A 17,537-nucleotide genomic window follows, 5' to 3' on the forward strand; every position below is an offset into this window, starting at 1 on the left:
ACAATTAAAAATATTGACTTAAAGAAAAGATAATAGAAAATTTTTTTTTATCCATATAGAAAGCTAAATGTCAAATTTTCAATGTTTCCTTTTTCGTCACAACCCTAACCCTAAGCATTCAAACTTATTTTTCAGTCATCATAGTGATAATTACAGATTTTTATTCATGAAAAATTTCAGATACAGTGTCTTTTATAACAATGATATCATTTTCAAGCTCTAAATTTTTTTATGGTGCAAAAAAATGCATAATAAACCTGTCTGTTTTATCTGTTACACTTATCAAGGAAAGTTTGCACCCCACCTGTCACTTTTATAAGCAGAAGAATACTTCTGAGTGAGATTTAAAGGGTATTTAAAGGGCCTTACATAGCTCTTAGTTTCTAAAATGCAAAGCAAGATTTTATTCATTTATTTTGATCAGGCAAGCTTTGAAAGGCATTCTTTACAAAAGTTTATTCAAACATAATTCCATAAATCATCATAGCTAGTTTACTGCAGATTTAAAGGTAAAATAAGTTTTTTGTTTTTTTAGGACATTCATTGTATACTCCATATAATCTTGTCTAAAACGCTATGGAAAATATGAGATGTTATGCTTTTTTTAAAAAGTAAATGACAGTTGTCTTGTAAGTTGTCTTCATTACCATACACATTCTAAAAATAAAAGCAGTCTAGACTACAAAAGAATGAGAACTCAAGAAACTAATCCTCAAGCTATAAGTGAACAGGCTTATAGGCAAATTATGACATTGTAGAAAGAATGCTAGATTTGGAAACCAGACACCTGGGTCCCAACCCAAGCTCTACCTTTTACTTCCAATAGGATCAGAACAATGTCACTTTATACGTACATGTTTCTATTTTCCTTTTACAGAATAAGGAAGTAAAAAAGTAGAATTTTATCAAAGTAAAAAATAAGGGAGGATTTATCAAGTAACTAATTTGTTCTCAGCACTGTAGTTATAAATACAGCGTTCTTCTACAGGTCAAGCTATTCTTCTTCCTCCAATCCCCCAGAAGTTGTACTTCTGCCTCTCTGGAAAATTTTCTCCCTGAAACTCCATCTTACTCATGTTATTTTCATTCCTTCATTCTTTAAATTCTTTCCAGAAGTTCTAGATATTTCTCTTCCATACCATAATAACTGATTTCCCCCCAAAGATTCTTTCTCCATGATGCTTTATCAACCTCCTCACTGTGGAGAAGCCCTCTTAATGAGATGGATCCATTTTCTGATAATTGCCATTTCCTCAAAACACTTCTATTTTTAAGTTAGGACACAAATAACCACATTTACCTCCCCTTTCCTCTTTGGTTTCCTCATTGGATTTCTTTTATCATAGTCCCCATGGAGCATTCTCATTGAAGATTCTTCTTTTTCTATAGATGCTTCATTTGAATAAATCAGTTTTTTCTAGAATCTTCTCTGTGGCCAAAGTGTTTAAGCTTCAGCTTCAGTGTTTGATTTTCCAGTGAAAAGCCTGAATCAATTTGAAAATTGAATGATTTGACCTCCTTGCTGCCCAAGAACTCTCAAAAATCTCCAGCACCAGAATTTGAAAATGTTGATTCTGTGGCACCCAGTTTTCCTTAGAGATTTAACTTTCACAGTCAAACTTTCATTGCATTAGAAAAGCAATAGATTTGATTATATGGGTCTTTTTGATATCTCTGCTTTTTAGGATGCTGTCCATCCAGGTTTGTTTTTAGAAAGGGCCAACAGCACAATCATTAAAATTTCTTCATTTGTCTCCATATTCTGCTGTTGACTCTTTGAACTTCTTTCCTTACCATTTTGCCTGAAAAAGTATCATCTCCCTCCCAGCCATACATCTGTTTTCTGCTTTGTTTTAAATGTTTCTTTAATAAAAATGTAAATTCTGTCTTAGCAGGAAATATCTTCAATTTGCATTTATTTTTTCCCTAGCACTTAGCAGAATGTTTGGCATATCTTAAGGATTTAATAAATGCTACTTTAAAAAATTATTATTGTTATACTTAGCATTTTTTTTCCAATCATCACAAATATACATTTTCTTCTACTGAAACAAACGCTTGTCCCCATCAAAGTAGAATAGAAGAAAATTTTAAGTCTAGGAAGCAAAAATTGACAATTTCCAAGCAAAACACCAAAAATGAAGAAAATTATCTTATTATGTACATTGAGTCAAATCTTTTAGGATATGAAAATGAAAAACCCCCATGATGAGGATGAAAGAGTATAAAAGCTGGTTTGAAGTTTAAAAAACTAAGATCTTGATAACTTTGCCCTTCACTTCCTGGCAAATTGAAAAGACATGAAAGCAATGTCAGACCTTATATTCTTAGGTTCAGAGAGCTTTGCAGATGGCAACTGTGGCCATAAAATTAAATAGGAAAATTATGGGCAAATCTGGCCAGCATACTAAAAGGCAGAAATAGCACCTTGCCCACAAAGAACCATATAATCAAAGCTGTTGCTTTTCCAGTAGTAGTGTTTGACTGTGAAAGTTGGACAATAGGAAAAGCTGAATACCACAGAATCAACATCTTCAAATTCTGGTGCTGGAGAAAATTTTTGAGAGTGCTTGGACAGCAAGGAGGTCAAATCACTCAATTCTTAAATTAATTCAGGCTTTTCATTGGAAGGTCAAACTGCAGCTGAAGCTTAAATACTTTGGCCACGTGGTATAAGATGGGATTTGCTGGGAAAGATCCTGATGGTGAGAAAGACTGACAGCAAAAGAAAAACGATATCAGAGAATAAGAAGGATAAATAATAACATGAATAAAATATTGGAGGACAGAAGTGCTTGGCATAATCGATGCATAGTCCATGGAGTGATAAAGAGTAGGACATGATTGTGTCAACAAAATCAACATTCTAAAAATATAGAAATACCCAATTTTTGATTGTTTCATTTCCTGACAACCTCCTCCCACCCCACCTTTTTTTTTTTTTTTTTTTTTTTTTTTTTTTTTTTTTTTTTTAGGTGATTGGGGTTAAGTGACTTGCCCAGGGTCACACAGCTAGGGAGTATTAAGTCTCTGAGGCCCTATTTGAATTAAGGTTCGCCTGAATTCAGGGCTGGTGCTGTATCCACTGCGCCACCTAGCTGCCTGCAATCCTGTATATTTCTAATTGACTCCAGCATATTTGAATTATGTTTTATTTGGTCTGTTTGTTGTAAAATTTTCTCTTTGATCTGAAGATTTCAAAATATATAGCAATAATATTTCCTTCCTTATAGGATATCCTTGAGATGGTGATTTTTTTTTTTTTTTTCCCCTACTTCTATTTCTACTTTCTCCCTGTGTTCTATTACTCCAGGACAATTTTCTTTGATTATTTCTTATATTATTGTCTAGGGTTATTATTTTTTTTTTTTGGTCATAAAAAAGTAGTCTAATTATTCATATGTTTTCTCTTCTTGATCTGTTCTCTAGATCTATTGTTTTTTTATGTTTCACATTCTCTTCTATTTTCATTCTTTATATATTGTTTTGTTATATCTTTGTCTCATAGCTTTACTGGCTTCCTGTTGCTCTCATTTTCAAAGAATTATTTCCTCCTTTAAGACTCTGTCTTGGGGCAGCTAACGCAGCAGTGGAACATTGGTCCTGGAGTCAGGAGAACCTGAGTTAAAATTTGATCTTAGAAGCTTAACATTTCCTAGCTGTGTGACCCTGGGCAAGTTAAATAACTGCAGTCTAACCTCACCAATTCCACCCCGCAAAAACAATTTTCTGTCTCCTTTTCTAGTTGGTTACCTTTTACACTCATAATTTTGTTTTTCTTGGATAGTTTTTCGTTTTAGTTTTTCCTTAGTCTTTTTCATTTCTTTTTAAAAGTCTTTTTTGAGTTCTTTAATTTCTTTCTGAGCAGATACACATAACATTATTCTTTGAAGTAAAGAAGCTTTTCTTTTTTACTTCACTATGCTCCTCTGAAGGTGAACCTCAGTTTTCCTTATTCCCATAAGAACTTTTTCTGGTGTGATTGCTTTTTTTTTTTTTTTTTTTTTTGCCTGTTTTTTGTTTTCCAAATGAGAACTATTAATGTAACTATGTCTAATCTTGGGGAGAAGGGGAGGTGCCTCTATTCTCATTCCAGCTTTCCCCTTTGAACTAGAATCCCAAACCAAAAACTCTACCCTCCTGCAAATGTTGGCAGCAAGCAATACCCCAGTCCCACTACTTTTGCCCTCACTACATGGGCTGATTCCTTCTCTCCCAGTGCCAGGTCTCTGCAGCACAGCTGGGTCTAGCCTTTCTAAACAGTTGGAATTCCCTCAATCTTCTCTGATTTAGACCCCCACCCTATCTGGGAAGTGAGTTCCTGTGATTGAGGGTGAGTTTGAGGCTACCTCTGAACCTAGTAGCCCCAGGGCTCCCTGCTTGCTGTTTCTTTGGAGCTATATTGGAGATATTTACACCCTGGGGTTTGTCTTTTGGTCTTCTCTGGTTGTCCCAGGAGGACCTTTATTTTGCCCCAAGTCTTACTTATTTTTCACCAGTCTTTATTGGCCATGAAGTACAATTTTGTTTTGTTTGTGGGGTAAAATTGGAGAGGTTGGAATTTTCTGACCTACTCTACCCTCTTCCCAAGATCTTTCTAAAAAATTATATTTTACATTTACACTTCAATAACATGTTTTCACAGATTTCCTTTTTTAGTTGAAATTGGAGTAGGTGCATTAGTTGAAAAGAAGTTATTGACACAGTTATCATTATTGGTGTTAATATTCTCCATTTGTTGCAAAAATCTAGGGCTTTCCCTCACTTTGTATTATATTTACTAGAAAAATTCATGAGAAAGCAATGTAACCATGAATTCTTATTCCTGTTTCAAGTCTTTATGGCATTGTATTACATAAGCAGCAGGTTTCATCATTTAAAAAATTTACATTGAGCTCATCTAACATTATCAAAATCCTTACATCAAATACTTAACTACAGAAGAACTGATGAGTAAGATACAACTTGATAGAGTAGCCTGTTATACAAATAAGAGTATTCAATTGGAAGTTGACATGTGGATTTGGATTTGTCAGGTTGCTATGGTAACTTCATAAACACTCAGTAGGAAGTGACTTTTTGTCCTATGACAAGGCATTACCATTGAAGTGAAAGGATTACCTCCCACTCTGTGGTTGATAATCTGCCAGACTAAGCCTGGGTTCATCCTTGAGAGCAGTATCAATCAGAGGAGATTGTCACAGTTCTCCTCTTCCCCTCTCCCCCTCCATTCCTCTTCAGACTTCCCTTCCTAGTTCAACTTTTAATTACATAGTTGTAGATGTCTCCCTCTGGTTTATTAGGTATTTCCTTTAACATTCACTTGAGAAACAATTTTGTTTATTTATATTAAAAGGGTAGTTATTTTTCCTCATAAATTTTCTGTGGAGAGGAAGCCAATAGAAGTACAAATGATCTTTAAAAATATCTATATATCTACATATCTATTATTAGAAGAGTGAGGAGGAATGAAAAGAAAAAGTAAATGTTGATCATCAAAAAAAGTCACTTAAAATTACTATTTTTCTCTTGGCCTTCAATTTTAAACCTTACCTTTGGTCTCATAACATAGAATAAAAAAGATAAGTGTAGCAAAACTTAATTAGTGCATTAGTGTTTTTGAATTTCTTTTCAATGTTCCCTACCCAAAGTCCCTCTGTCTGTCTCATCTTCTCCTCCACCTCCCATAAAGAAGGAAGAAAAATACATTTTTTTCCCTATTAATCATTATAATTGTTCAACTTTCAGCTTAATTGGTTATTCTTTATATTTACATCTTTAGAATCTTGTTCTAAAATTATTTTCCTGAATTTCCTTTCTTTTCCTTGCCTTCCAAATAGTTGTTCTGTACTTCCTTCACTTCTTCACAACAGTGGTTTATTGTGATGACAATATTCCATTACATTCATGTACTAGCTTGATTCTTTTTCAGTTAATGTAAGGCTTTCTTTTCCTTTGTGTATATCCTATTAAGTATAATCTGGCATGTTTTGTGTAGTTCATTATGTGTTGAAAAACTAGATGGCGTATTGTATAACTGCACCGGAATTGGGAAACCTGAATTCAAATTCTGCCATAAACACTTTCTCTGTCACACTGATCAATTTAACCGCTTTTTACCTATTTTTCCTTGATTTGTAAAATGGGGATTACAATAAGTACCTTTTCTGCTTGGATTGTTGAGGATCAAATCAAGTACTTTATAAACTTTAAAGTTTTATATCAATTCTTGCAATTTTTTTGTATAAAACTGCATAGAAATTTTGTATTTCATAGAATTCTATAAAATTAGACATAATTAATCCTTTTTAAAACTAATCCAAGGATCATATGAGAAACAGCTAATGGATCATACAGAAATATTGCTGCAGTACTAAGAAATAGGTATATTTTGTGGAAAATCGAGTAAGAATCTTGAAATTCATTATTTATAGATGATGTTATATAAGTTCATTGAAGATTTAATTGAACTTTTGTGATTTTAGTAATTAATTGAATGAAGTAATAAAGATGTTTTGGCATGCTGGCTTTGGGAGCATGTTTCATTGCTATCATTAAATTTATTAGTTTATGAGATGTCTATTTTTCTTCTTCTCAAAGAGCCCACCATCTAAAAGTGAGAATTAGACATGTGGACAAGCTTCAGACCTGCAAGATTGAATGTAGACAGATTATCCAACTTTAACTACTTCCTTCAGCAATTGACTCAAACTGAATAAAGATTGGGGATTTCTTAGTAAATCCAACATTTGTTTCATTAAATGGTTCAGCAGATATACGTAAGATACACAAATTGTGACTTATTGGAAGCAAGAATGGAAGAGATTCCCCTGAAAAGCAAACTCTGGAAGGGTTGGATAAACATTCAGAGTGGGGACCTTGGAAGTCCTATAGTAGCAATTTCCTTGATTGGTAAAAAGGTAGTGTGGAGGTCCCTCAACCCTGAATATTCAGTGATTTCAATATCTAGATGAGGTGGAAGAGGGAGAGTGTAATTGTCATGTAGTGCTCCTTAGAAAAACAACTTTGAATGACTTGAGCAGTGTAATGAACAGCCATATTTCTTAAGATTTTATGTTGAAGTATTTTATCTACCTTCTGATTTGAGGGATCATTTATCAAGGTATATCAAGTCATACATTTTCAGACTTTTCATTACCTGCATTCATTTTTTACTTCACTTTACATTTTGATGAAAAGAATTTCTTTTTTTTTTTTAAGAGCTAAATTTCAGAAAGATTTGGAGGCTGTGCCAAGTTAGCAATAGTGCCTGCTTTTAAAAAAGAGGAAAGTTAAAATTTGGTAAGAAATCCACAGAAGGGAGCAGAAGGAAGTTCTGAAGCAAGAATAGGAGAGTTAAGAGAATAATATGTGGAATTTGTTATATTAAAATTAAGCTATTTGTTTTAGAGATTCATAATTTCATATACAATCATCTTTTTGACTGTATAATGAAATGCTTGTGTTTTTATGTTCTTTTTCAGAATAATAAATTGAGAAAAGTGCTCTATGAGCAATATGGGGGATAAATAATTTTTTACTTGCTGTCGAGGAATGCTTAATGATTTTGTTAATATGAGCAATTATTAGAACTTATCAGTCACCTTCAATGTGCAAGGAACAAAATGGAAAAAAAAAATTATCCTGATAGTATCGTGAGGTACTTATTAAGCACCTAGCTATAATAATATAAAAATGAAATAATCTTTGTCTTAGAGTTTACAATTTAGAATGGATGAAAGATGTACTACTCACTTAAGTCCAGAATACGTACATTATATGTTGGAAGCTAGAAAACTTAAGTGGATAGAGCATTGGGCATGGAATTAGTAAGACTTGAATGAATTCACTTTCAGCTTCAACTACCTGCTAGTTATGTGACCCTCAGTAAAACACTTCTCCCTGTTTGTCTTAGTTCCTCATCTATAAATTGAGCTAGAAATGGAAATGGCAATCAAGTCTAGTATCTTTGTCAGCAAAGTCCTCCAGGAGGAGTCATGAGGAGTTGGACATGACTGAAATGATTAAATGATAACATATAACACTAGGTATTTAGCTAAATGGAGGTTAGCATTGAGATTGTTTCAGTAGCTTGGCCATTAAGAATGTTCTAATGTACCAAGGGGAAAGTGGGTTATTAGTTTGAAGGAGGGTAAGCTGTTCAATGTTGAAAGACTGGATAAGTTTTCTCCACATATGGGGAATAGTTTATAAAAAGGAGGAGAATTGAGTGATGTAATATTTCATTTGAGAAACCACAGAGCAGATCCATTGCAACATTGAATACATGAATGGGATTAATGTTTAGTTAGCCTGGAGAAGTCCATTTAGAAGGATCAGTTTGTGTAGGCCTTTCAGTCTCAAGCAGAGGGAATGTACTTAATCTTGAGGCATAAAGCAGCCACTACAACTTTTTTGAGGAAGAGAAGAGATATTTGCAGATCTGTGCTTTAGGTATTTAAATCTGCAAATTTTTTCGCGAAAGCATTGAAGAGCGGAGTGAATTAAAGTTGGGAGATTGTTAGGTTCTTACTAAGTGCTAAATCAGTACTTAACAATTCTTGAGTTCCAGTCTTTAAGGGGAGTTTTACCCCTTTGAATTTCTGGGGAGGAGCTTAATGTTTAAAAGGAGCACGTTCATTGGTAGAAGTAATCTTCCCACAAGCCCTTTCGTTATCCCACGCCCATTCTCTGGGAGTATAAAAGAGGGTGGCACTCTGAAGGAGAAGGGGAGTCTACTCTAGGTCAGAGTTGGCAGCAGATCTACAGGAAGAAGAATCTGGCCGAGAGTTTGAGTTGAGACAGCAGATTTCCTCCCAGAGAGCGATCAGCAGTTTCTGGAGACAACAGAACTTAACAGGAGATCCTTTAGGAGGCTTTTGGAATAGTATAATTTCATCATTCTTATCTTTACTAATCTGCCACTTACTACTGTTACTTAATATTTAAAGTACATTCATCTGGGTCGAAGATATTTAAATAGATTCTTTCTTCCACTTGGCACTTGTTGTCTAGTATGATAAATATATATGAGGGACTTGATTGTCTTGTTTAGCACCTGAATTGTTATAAGATGCACCTGCTAAGAAAGTTCAGGAAGAGTGACGAGAAGAATATATGAGCATTAGTTCACTCAGGTAATTGGTGTTATGAGTGAAAAGGGTGAGGAGGTTAACAGCAGAATATTTGCTTTACTCTTGGGATGACATAGTTTCACACTAACTAGTTCATAGCTTTTCCCTGGGAGCTTTATCATTAAAAAGCAGCTGTGGTTATGTTTTAAAGTGGAGTTGTTTGTTGCTTTTAAGCCATTACTTTTGTTATATTTATTCTGAGGCTATTCATAATATAGTAGAAACTATTTTAATGCAATTTTTCAGAGTCTAGTTGTTGTAAACTGCAGAAATAATTACCCTACCTCTGCCATGTCAAATGTAATTTGAGAAAGTGCTCTCTTCTCTGTGGAAAAGCCCATATAGTTTATTTCTTTTTAGATGTAAAAGGTTGCCTTGTTTTTCTTTAAAATTAGAAAAGAACATATGAATACTTTTAAGTTTTAATAAGAAATTACAAGAGATTGCAATGTATTTTATTTCCTTCCTTTGTTTTAATACCAGTTATCCTTTTGATTAAGCTCAATAGGACCTTGTTTGCATTTTTATTTCTTAACAGAATGCCTATTCAGATTACACTAATACTTTTAAAAATTTAAGCAGATTATTTCTCTTCTTTAAATGGTCAGAATAGTTACAGTTGCTGCTTTTAATTTTAACCTAGAGAAAGAAGAATAGTGTTTTGGCTTTGGCCCAAATGTATATAGTTTGTGTACTTTATTCAGTCATTTCCCTGGATTTTATTATAAGATCTCTTAAAAGGATTGCTATGATATATTTGTACAATTCTGTTACCTCTAAGAAAATTGTCCTTTGACATTTTCTTGAATTATTTCTAAAGTTGCAGGTTATTTTTAACATTTATTCCCAGATATTATTTATATGTGTGTGCTTTGCTTATTCAGTGGCTTTAATGAGAACTTTATTGTCCTAGTAACAAATTACATTTTTTTAAATTTCTTTTTCTCTTAAAGACTGTGTGTATATTGAGAGTCGAAGGCCAAATACACCATATTTCATCTGTAGCATTCAAGACTTCAAACTGGTAAGCATTGTTTTCCTATGTTCTTTATTTCATTCCATTCCTTCTACATTTTCTTTTGTAGTTTAACTCATTCTCCAGTTGCTTCCTTTTACTTATTGTAATCTGTTATAAGCTCTGTATACTGATTGCATATTGGTTGAGAACTGAGGTAATTTCGTAATGCACTTTACCATTGGGCTTCAGCATTTACTGAGCTTTTTGCTTTTTAAAGTTTTCTTCTTATGATCACATTTTTAGCATTATACTGAATTTCTAAATTTCTTTTCTTTGCCATTCTCTAGATCCTGAAATAAATTGAATATATAAAATGTCTGATAGATTGTTATAGTAACAAAATATGAATGGGCCCTAGACTAGTTTTAAATAATAGATCCATAATAGGTAACTAGAAGTTGTTAGGGATTTTTGGAATTAATTTTCCTTATGGAATTCTATTTCTAGAGGATTCATGATTATTAAAATTATAATCTTTGGGACTGTTTTTAGAAACATGATATAAGAACACATGGAATATTAATATTCTCAGAATAGCAAATAGCACTGCTTCAGTTCTTCAACCTTATTTTGTGAAGCAGAAAGAACTCCTATGTTCCAGTTTTGATTATGAATTTTAGATAGTATGAATTCCAGTAATGACAATATTGAAGATTGATCAGTAGTCATCTAAAAATTGCAAAATAGTTAATAAAAACAATTTAAGCGCTTTTTTTTTTTTTTTTTAATGAGAGGAATATCAAAATTGGGAAGAATGAGAGGAATGTCCCACCAAATGAATAATTTCTGTATCTAGTATATAGCTAAACAACTTTTTCTTGGGTGGGCAGCCTTTTTCTCTCTTATCTTTGGTTTTCTGTAGTAAGGTTTCACTTTAGTTCTATGCCCTCTTTTGTTTTAAATGCTTAAAAAATTTTAATATTTATATGTAGAAATGAGTTTCTTTTCTTTTCTTTTTTTAATAGTTTATTATTGACAATATCTTTCTTTCCCAGCAACATTTCTCTTGCGGCCTTAAACTTTGAGAACACAAGTATTCATCTTAATTTTTGGAGAGTTTTCTTTTGGAATTTTTTTCCTGTTTGCTGTTTCCATGTTCTTTTTATATATGTGTATCTTAGTCCACTAAACTAAGTCAGTATCACTACTGAAAAAAGCTTTAGTATGGAATAAATTTTTAATGATTCTTTTTTTATCTACCAGTTTCCACTAATACGTTAAGCCCCATTTGTACAGTTTCTGCCCATTAGCAGGTGCCTTCATGTTTGAATGGAATCCCCCATGAAATGCCAGATTACAATATGATCGTTGCCATTCTAAGCAAGAAGTTGCTGCTGAGCTCCAGTAATTGCTCTGGGTATTAACAGCAATAAAAGTGGAAGAGTCTGTTGCCAGCCTTGATCTAGTGGAACACATTAAAGCTGGCTACAGAATCAGTTTTTGGAGCAAGGGATGAACTGTTTTGATACCTTTTTTATTCTCAGTGCTGTTTCTTATGTTGTTATTTTTAGTCCTGCATTAATCACATACTTTGACTGTATAAGAGCAGCAAAAATGTGCTGATTTCTGCTTGGGAAAGAAATCACTTCTTGGTTTTGTTTTCTTTATTTTGGTTCTTATGAGCATTAAGGGAATCTTTTCTGAAACAGTTCATATTACAAATGAGTTTTTTTCCCCTCAATAAGGTTATGGTTGATGTATGAAGATTTTAGAGAGGAGTTATTATTGGACTTGCTAAGGCAGATTTATTCTAGTTTTCACTTGGGTCAGGAGGTGGTTTAGGCAAGGCTGTATTGAAGAAGATTCACAATGATTCTCTTGGGTTAAATTTTTTTTTTTTTTTCTCTAAATTGCAATTTGGCTTTGCCATCAGCAAAAGGTATCGAGTAGAGAAAAAAAAAATTAACAGCTTTGAAATGTCATTGGCTAATTAAGCACATTATCTTTTTAGTTATAATGCAGAAGTGGGTTAGCGACACATTTGTGAATCTCTCCTCAGAATTAGAATTAAGCTTTTTATAATGCTGGTTAAAAGATACGCATTTCTAGCTGAAAATTAGCTACCTTGGATACATTTTCAAAATCTAGAATAAAGAGCTCTTAATTGTATGCCCATTTAGCTTTGGAAACAATTTAAAAGATAACTGACAAATGAACAAAAGGCCATAAATTGAAAATTAGGCATCAGTTCACATCTGTCACTAGTCACCTTTTCTGATTTTTATTTTTATTTTATTATTTTTTATTTTTTTGGTTGTTTGCTGAGGCAATGGGGTTAAGTGACTTGCCCAGAGTCACACAGCTAGCAAGTGTCTGAGATCAAATTTGAACTCAGGTCCTCCTGATTTCAGGGCTGGTGCTCTTTCCACTGTGCCACCTAGCTCCCCTCCCCCCTCTGATTTTTAATATATGAAATCTAAGATTTAAAGATATCTTTGTGTTGGTGAATTTTGGAGAAGTAACAGGTCTGCTATTGACTATTATACTAATGGTCTTGTGGTATGTCTCAATCTCAGTTTGCTGTGGGTTGAGAAAATTTGGAGGATATGTATGTGTGTGCATGTGCATGAAAGGAGGCTAAATAAGAATATAATTAATGCCTTTAAATATGAGAACTATTTTCTTCCTGCCTCTTTTTGTTAATTAATGACCTTGATTATTTGATTTATCTAAATGTTTCCCTTCCTTAATATTTTGAAATGCTTTTGTGTTCCTATGTAACATAGGATTTTTTAAATAGAACTTTTCAGAATATGAGATGGCATGCATACACACATACACAAATTATTCAGTCCTAATTGAATTTGTATCATACTCAAAATTGTATAATGCTTTTTTGGAGAGGGGGTTCCTATTACATAATAGTAAGAAGGAAATATAGTACTTTGGCCCATAAGAAGTTTACTAAGGGAAGATTCTAAAAACATTTTTGAGATTTAATGTCTTACTATGTGCCAATCACTGAGTCTATAAAAACATTGAGAGATAAAATTGTGTGTGTGTGTGTGTGTGTGTGTGTGTGTGTGTGTGTGTGTGTGTATTCATGTATGGCATCACAGATAATTTTGGGAGAGTGGGCACTAGAAGCTGAGAGAATTAGTACTTGAATCAAGTTTAGGAAGTAACTAGGGATTCGATGCAGTGGATGTAGAAGGAGGGCATTCTAGGCATTGGGGGCTAGCTAGTGCAAAGGTATTGATATGGATAAATGTGTGGCCTTTGTATAAATCAACACATAGACTATATTATTGCTGACTCTTGTTCACTGAAGAGCATTACATATATGAAAATTGGAAAAGTAGGAATTGCTTTTGAGGAGCTTTGAATGTTAAACAAAAAAGTTCATATTTTATCTTATAGAATATGAAGAGTCATTTGAGTTTATGGAATAGAGACGTTGTGTGGTCTGACCAGTGTTTTGGGGAATTACTTTGTTAACTATATGTAGAATAGATTGGAGGGGAACAATGCTTAATTGGAAAGAACTGAAGTAATGTAGGCAAGAGGTGATGGGGCCTAAAATAAGCATCATTACTAGAGAGGATTCTATGAATTTGAGAGCTGTTATGGAAATTGAAATGAGAATATTTGCGAAGTGATTTGACTTATTCATAGTAAGAGTCAAATATAATAATTATAATACTAAAAATAACTAATGTTTTTTATAGTGTCTACTATGTGCTAAGCACTTGAGAAAAATTATCTTATGTGATGCTTACCTGGGAGGTATGAATTGTTATCAATCCCATGTTATAGATGAAGAAATTGAGAACAACAGAGGTCGGGTGATTTCACAGAATAAGTAGGTGTCCGTGGCGTTAGTTGAATTAAGTTCCTGCTGTTTCTAGGCCTAGCATTCCCTTCACTGCACACTAAGAGAAATGTTGCTGCTTTCAGTAGGCAAAATTCAGAATTGTGGTTTGTTTTGATGAATGATAATGAGTTTTGTTTTGGAAACGTTTGACATGTTGTGGAATATCTAATTCAAATATCTAATTCAAAACATTTAGTAATCAGTTAGTCAGGTGAACCTGGAGCCAAGGACAGAGAGCCATTACTATTATATGCGGAGATAGCTGAATGTGAGAGATGAAAGTCCAGTAAAAGAGATTACAGAGAGGTCACATGACAAAGGCAACAAGAGAGCAAGAAAATAATGTTAAGGAAACTCAGAAAGGAGAGAGTCCAGGAGGTAAAGGGATAAAGAGTATCAAATGTTGTAGAGAAATTAAGAAAGATCATGTGGTAAAGAAATTATTAGATTTGGTGTTTAAGAGATTATTGGTAACTTTAGAAAGAACTGTTTCCATTCTAGTGCCCTTCCATCAGAAATTCCCTTTAATTGTCAATGTCCATATTCTAAGAGCATCCTACCCTAGAGTAGGAAGAGTTTCATACTTTTTTGTCTTTAGCTCTCCTGTCTCTATCACAGTTCCTAGTGTACATAAGCTTGTAATACATGTTTAATTTCTGAAATCCCTTTTCTAAAGTTTTTATAAAATTGGCCTAATGTTCGCTAGTTTCTTATAAAAGTTAATATTTGAAGGAAGACAGGGAATCTAATCCATGAGAAGAGAATATATATCAAGTATTTGAGACATCCTGTATAAATGCCCAGAAATGGCAGATGGAATGTCTCAGAGCTCAACTATAGAGCTTGTGGAGGAAATTACCTTGCACATATCTGGAAATGTAGACTTATGCCTGATTGTGAATTTCTTTAAAAGCTAGACAGTGGAATAAAAAATAGATTAGAGGGGAAATTGTTGTTAGGTATTTATTTTTTTCCATTTATTTTGGACTAGGTAACTGATGACTGAATCTCAGGGATTAACAATGAAAAATATTAGTCAGAGTATTATTATTTATCATTTGATTAGTATTCTGATGCATATGAGTTATAGGATGACATAAGAGATAATAAGATTTGCTCCCTGAGAGACCCTTTTGACAAGAAGTGTAGTGTGTGAGGCTCAGGGAATCTGGACAGGGTCATGGAATTGAGTGCCTTGTTTTGGAGTTGCTGGTCTTAGGCTATTTGATGAAGCAATTGCAAGTGTTGATAATGAACACTGAATCTATGTTGAGTAAAATAGTAATTGAATGGAAAAGGTCACATGGGAGATAGGTCTTTGAATTAAGGGTGAGAAGCTGCCTTCTCTATCCTTGTCCTTCAGGAGCATTATGGTGTTCACTCATTTCACAATGTTAACCTAACCATGTTACTGGTAGTTCTGGTATGAAGACAGTTATCCTGTACTTGTGGAGCAAAGGAATTGAATTCATGTAAAATGACAGTTCTTACTCATAGATAGGAATAAAAAGAGAAAATGATAGTTTGTAAGGGGTAGCTGAGGCATTCTCCAGTTTAGTTTACATTCTAAATTGAACATACAGTTAACACATTGATAATGGTTTATTTTTCTTTGTTTATGAAAACATTCCTAAACTTATTGTCATTAGGAAAAGTATTTGCTTCCTAAGTGTGATAGTCAGTTTCTTCTGATCTATTCACACTCTTTTGATAAAAGTTGTGACCAAGAGCATGTAGTTACCAAGTGACAAATAATACTTCAGAAATAATTATTGAAATAGATTCCAAGAGATATTACCCAAGATAGTAGAGCCAGTTGGATGGAAGTATAAAAGTATAGATTTCATTGAGTGTGAGTGAAGGGGAGAATTCATTGATATTACTTAGAGTTTTAAAAACTTTAGTAGTTAGCATCTTACAGAAAGGGAAGAGCAGACAAATCCTTGTGATTGAAGGCTTTGAATTCTGTTGTATGAAGGAAGAAAACAGGAAGGAGTGAGTTCATCATGTATAAAATGAAATGTCCAATTAATGAAGTATGAGTGAAACTTTGGCTTAAGGTGAGAAAAATGGTGACAGATTGGTGGATTAAGCAGTCTGGTCAATTTTACATATATTTAGGGTCATCACTGTCATTTTTTTTAGTCCCCAAGAATATCAGTAACATTAGGACATGAAGAAGGAATTAAGCTATTCATTAAATTAACATTTGATTATTGAGTATCTCTATGCAACCTACTGTTTCTCATTGTAAGTTGATAAAAAGTTGAATGAAACAGTCCTTTTCTTTTAAAACTCTCAAGAAACTGAGTACTACTTTAGAAAATGAAACAATTCTATTTTCCTTTGAGTTAAAATGAATGGTTCAAACTACCCTTTCTTAGAACTGTAGAAAACTGTGTCCTCTGTAAAGAATTGGGTTTTAATTATGAGCAGGAGGTAAAGTTTTAGAATGGGTTCTAATCTGCTTTGCTGGAAGATGTTTAACTACTTACTGGCTGTGGAGAGGAGTGAATAAAGGAGTATGTGCCCTTAATCTACCTTTAAAATGAATCTTTGTTAACATTTTCTTCTTCACTTTGAGTCTAGGCCATCCAACAAAACTTTAGATGCTTCCTTTATTTGTATTATCTGATAATTTTTTGAGATATAAATGCTAATACTGAAACTCAGTCAGTTTCCATTGACTCCAGCACATTTTTGACTTTTTTTTACTTATTTCTCTTTTCTTAGAATATTATTGGAATCTGCTTTTTTTTTTTTTTTTTTTTTTTTAAATAATGCTTTTCATATTGGTTTGCTAAGAACATTTCCCCAGCTTTTTAATTAGTCTTTGAGCCTGAATCTTTTAATAGTGTTTTTCCTCTCAACTTACAATGGAATGATGGAGTACCTCCAACAAACAGTATGTTGCATGAGTAGCAATTTATTGACTATATTACATTTAGTATTATGAGGTTACAAAATCCATGTAATTATTAATTTTAATCTAGAAAAAATTTTTAGAAGTGCCTACCATATGCTAGAAAAAGACAGTCCAACGAGAATCTTATAGCTCATTGGAAGAAATAATATCTGCATATGTAAATATATGTAAGATAAGTCTGTGTAAAGGGAGGGGAAAGCTTTAAGAGAGGTTAGTGATATTTCATCTTGGCCAGAAGAACACTCTAGATCCCAAAAGCCTGAGCTGAAGAGGGAGTTCATTTCATGCAGGCTGGGAAATATCATGTGGGAGGAACCCTCAGAACTCAACAGATGTTTAATAAAAGCCTCTTGTGTCACAGGCTAGGTGCTAATCTCTTGGGTTGCAAAAAAGCAGCAAAGAATCGGTCCTTAAGGAGTGAACTGGGTCCTGGAGGAGATGACACATTTTTATAAGCACCACGAACATAGATGCAAGGTAAATAGAATGAATTTGAAAGGAGAAAGCCGCAAGAAGACCCTCTTGTGGTTGTTGGCATTTGAGCTGAATCTTGAAGAAAACCAGGGATGATGAGAATTAAAGCATAGTAGGCAGCACATTGAGAGAATGGTATCTGGAGGATTGGGTATAAGGAACTGCAAATAG

General features: G+C 33.5%; 1 protein-coding gene across 6 annotated transcripts in view; it reads left to right on the forward strand.

Moving 5' to 3' along the window:
* RERE (arginine-glutamic acid dipeptide repeats) overlaps positions 1-17,537 on the forward strand; it is a 528,280-nt gene that overhangs the window by 210,943 nt on the left and 299,800 nt on the right. For all 6 annotated transcript variants that reach the window (XM_074307767.1, XM_074307772.1, XM_074307773.1 and 3 more), the window contains one exon: positions 10,088-10,158. In XM_074307767.1, the coding sequence (XP_074163868.1) occupies positions 10,088-10,158 (71 nt within the window). The remainder of the gene's footprint in view (positions 1-10,087; positions 10,159-17,537) is intronic.

Source organism: Sminthopsis crassicaudata, chromosome 3 (genome assembly GCF_048593235.1).
Source record: "Sminthopsis crassicaudata isolate SCR6 chromosome 3, ASM4859323v1, whole genome shotgun sequence".
Classification (NCBI taxonomy): Eukaryota; Metazoa; Chordata; class Mammalia; order Dasyuromorphia; family Dasyuridae; genus Sminthopsis; species Sminthopsis crassicaudata.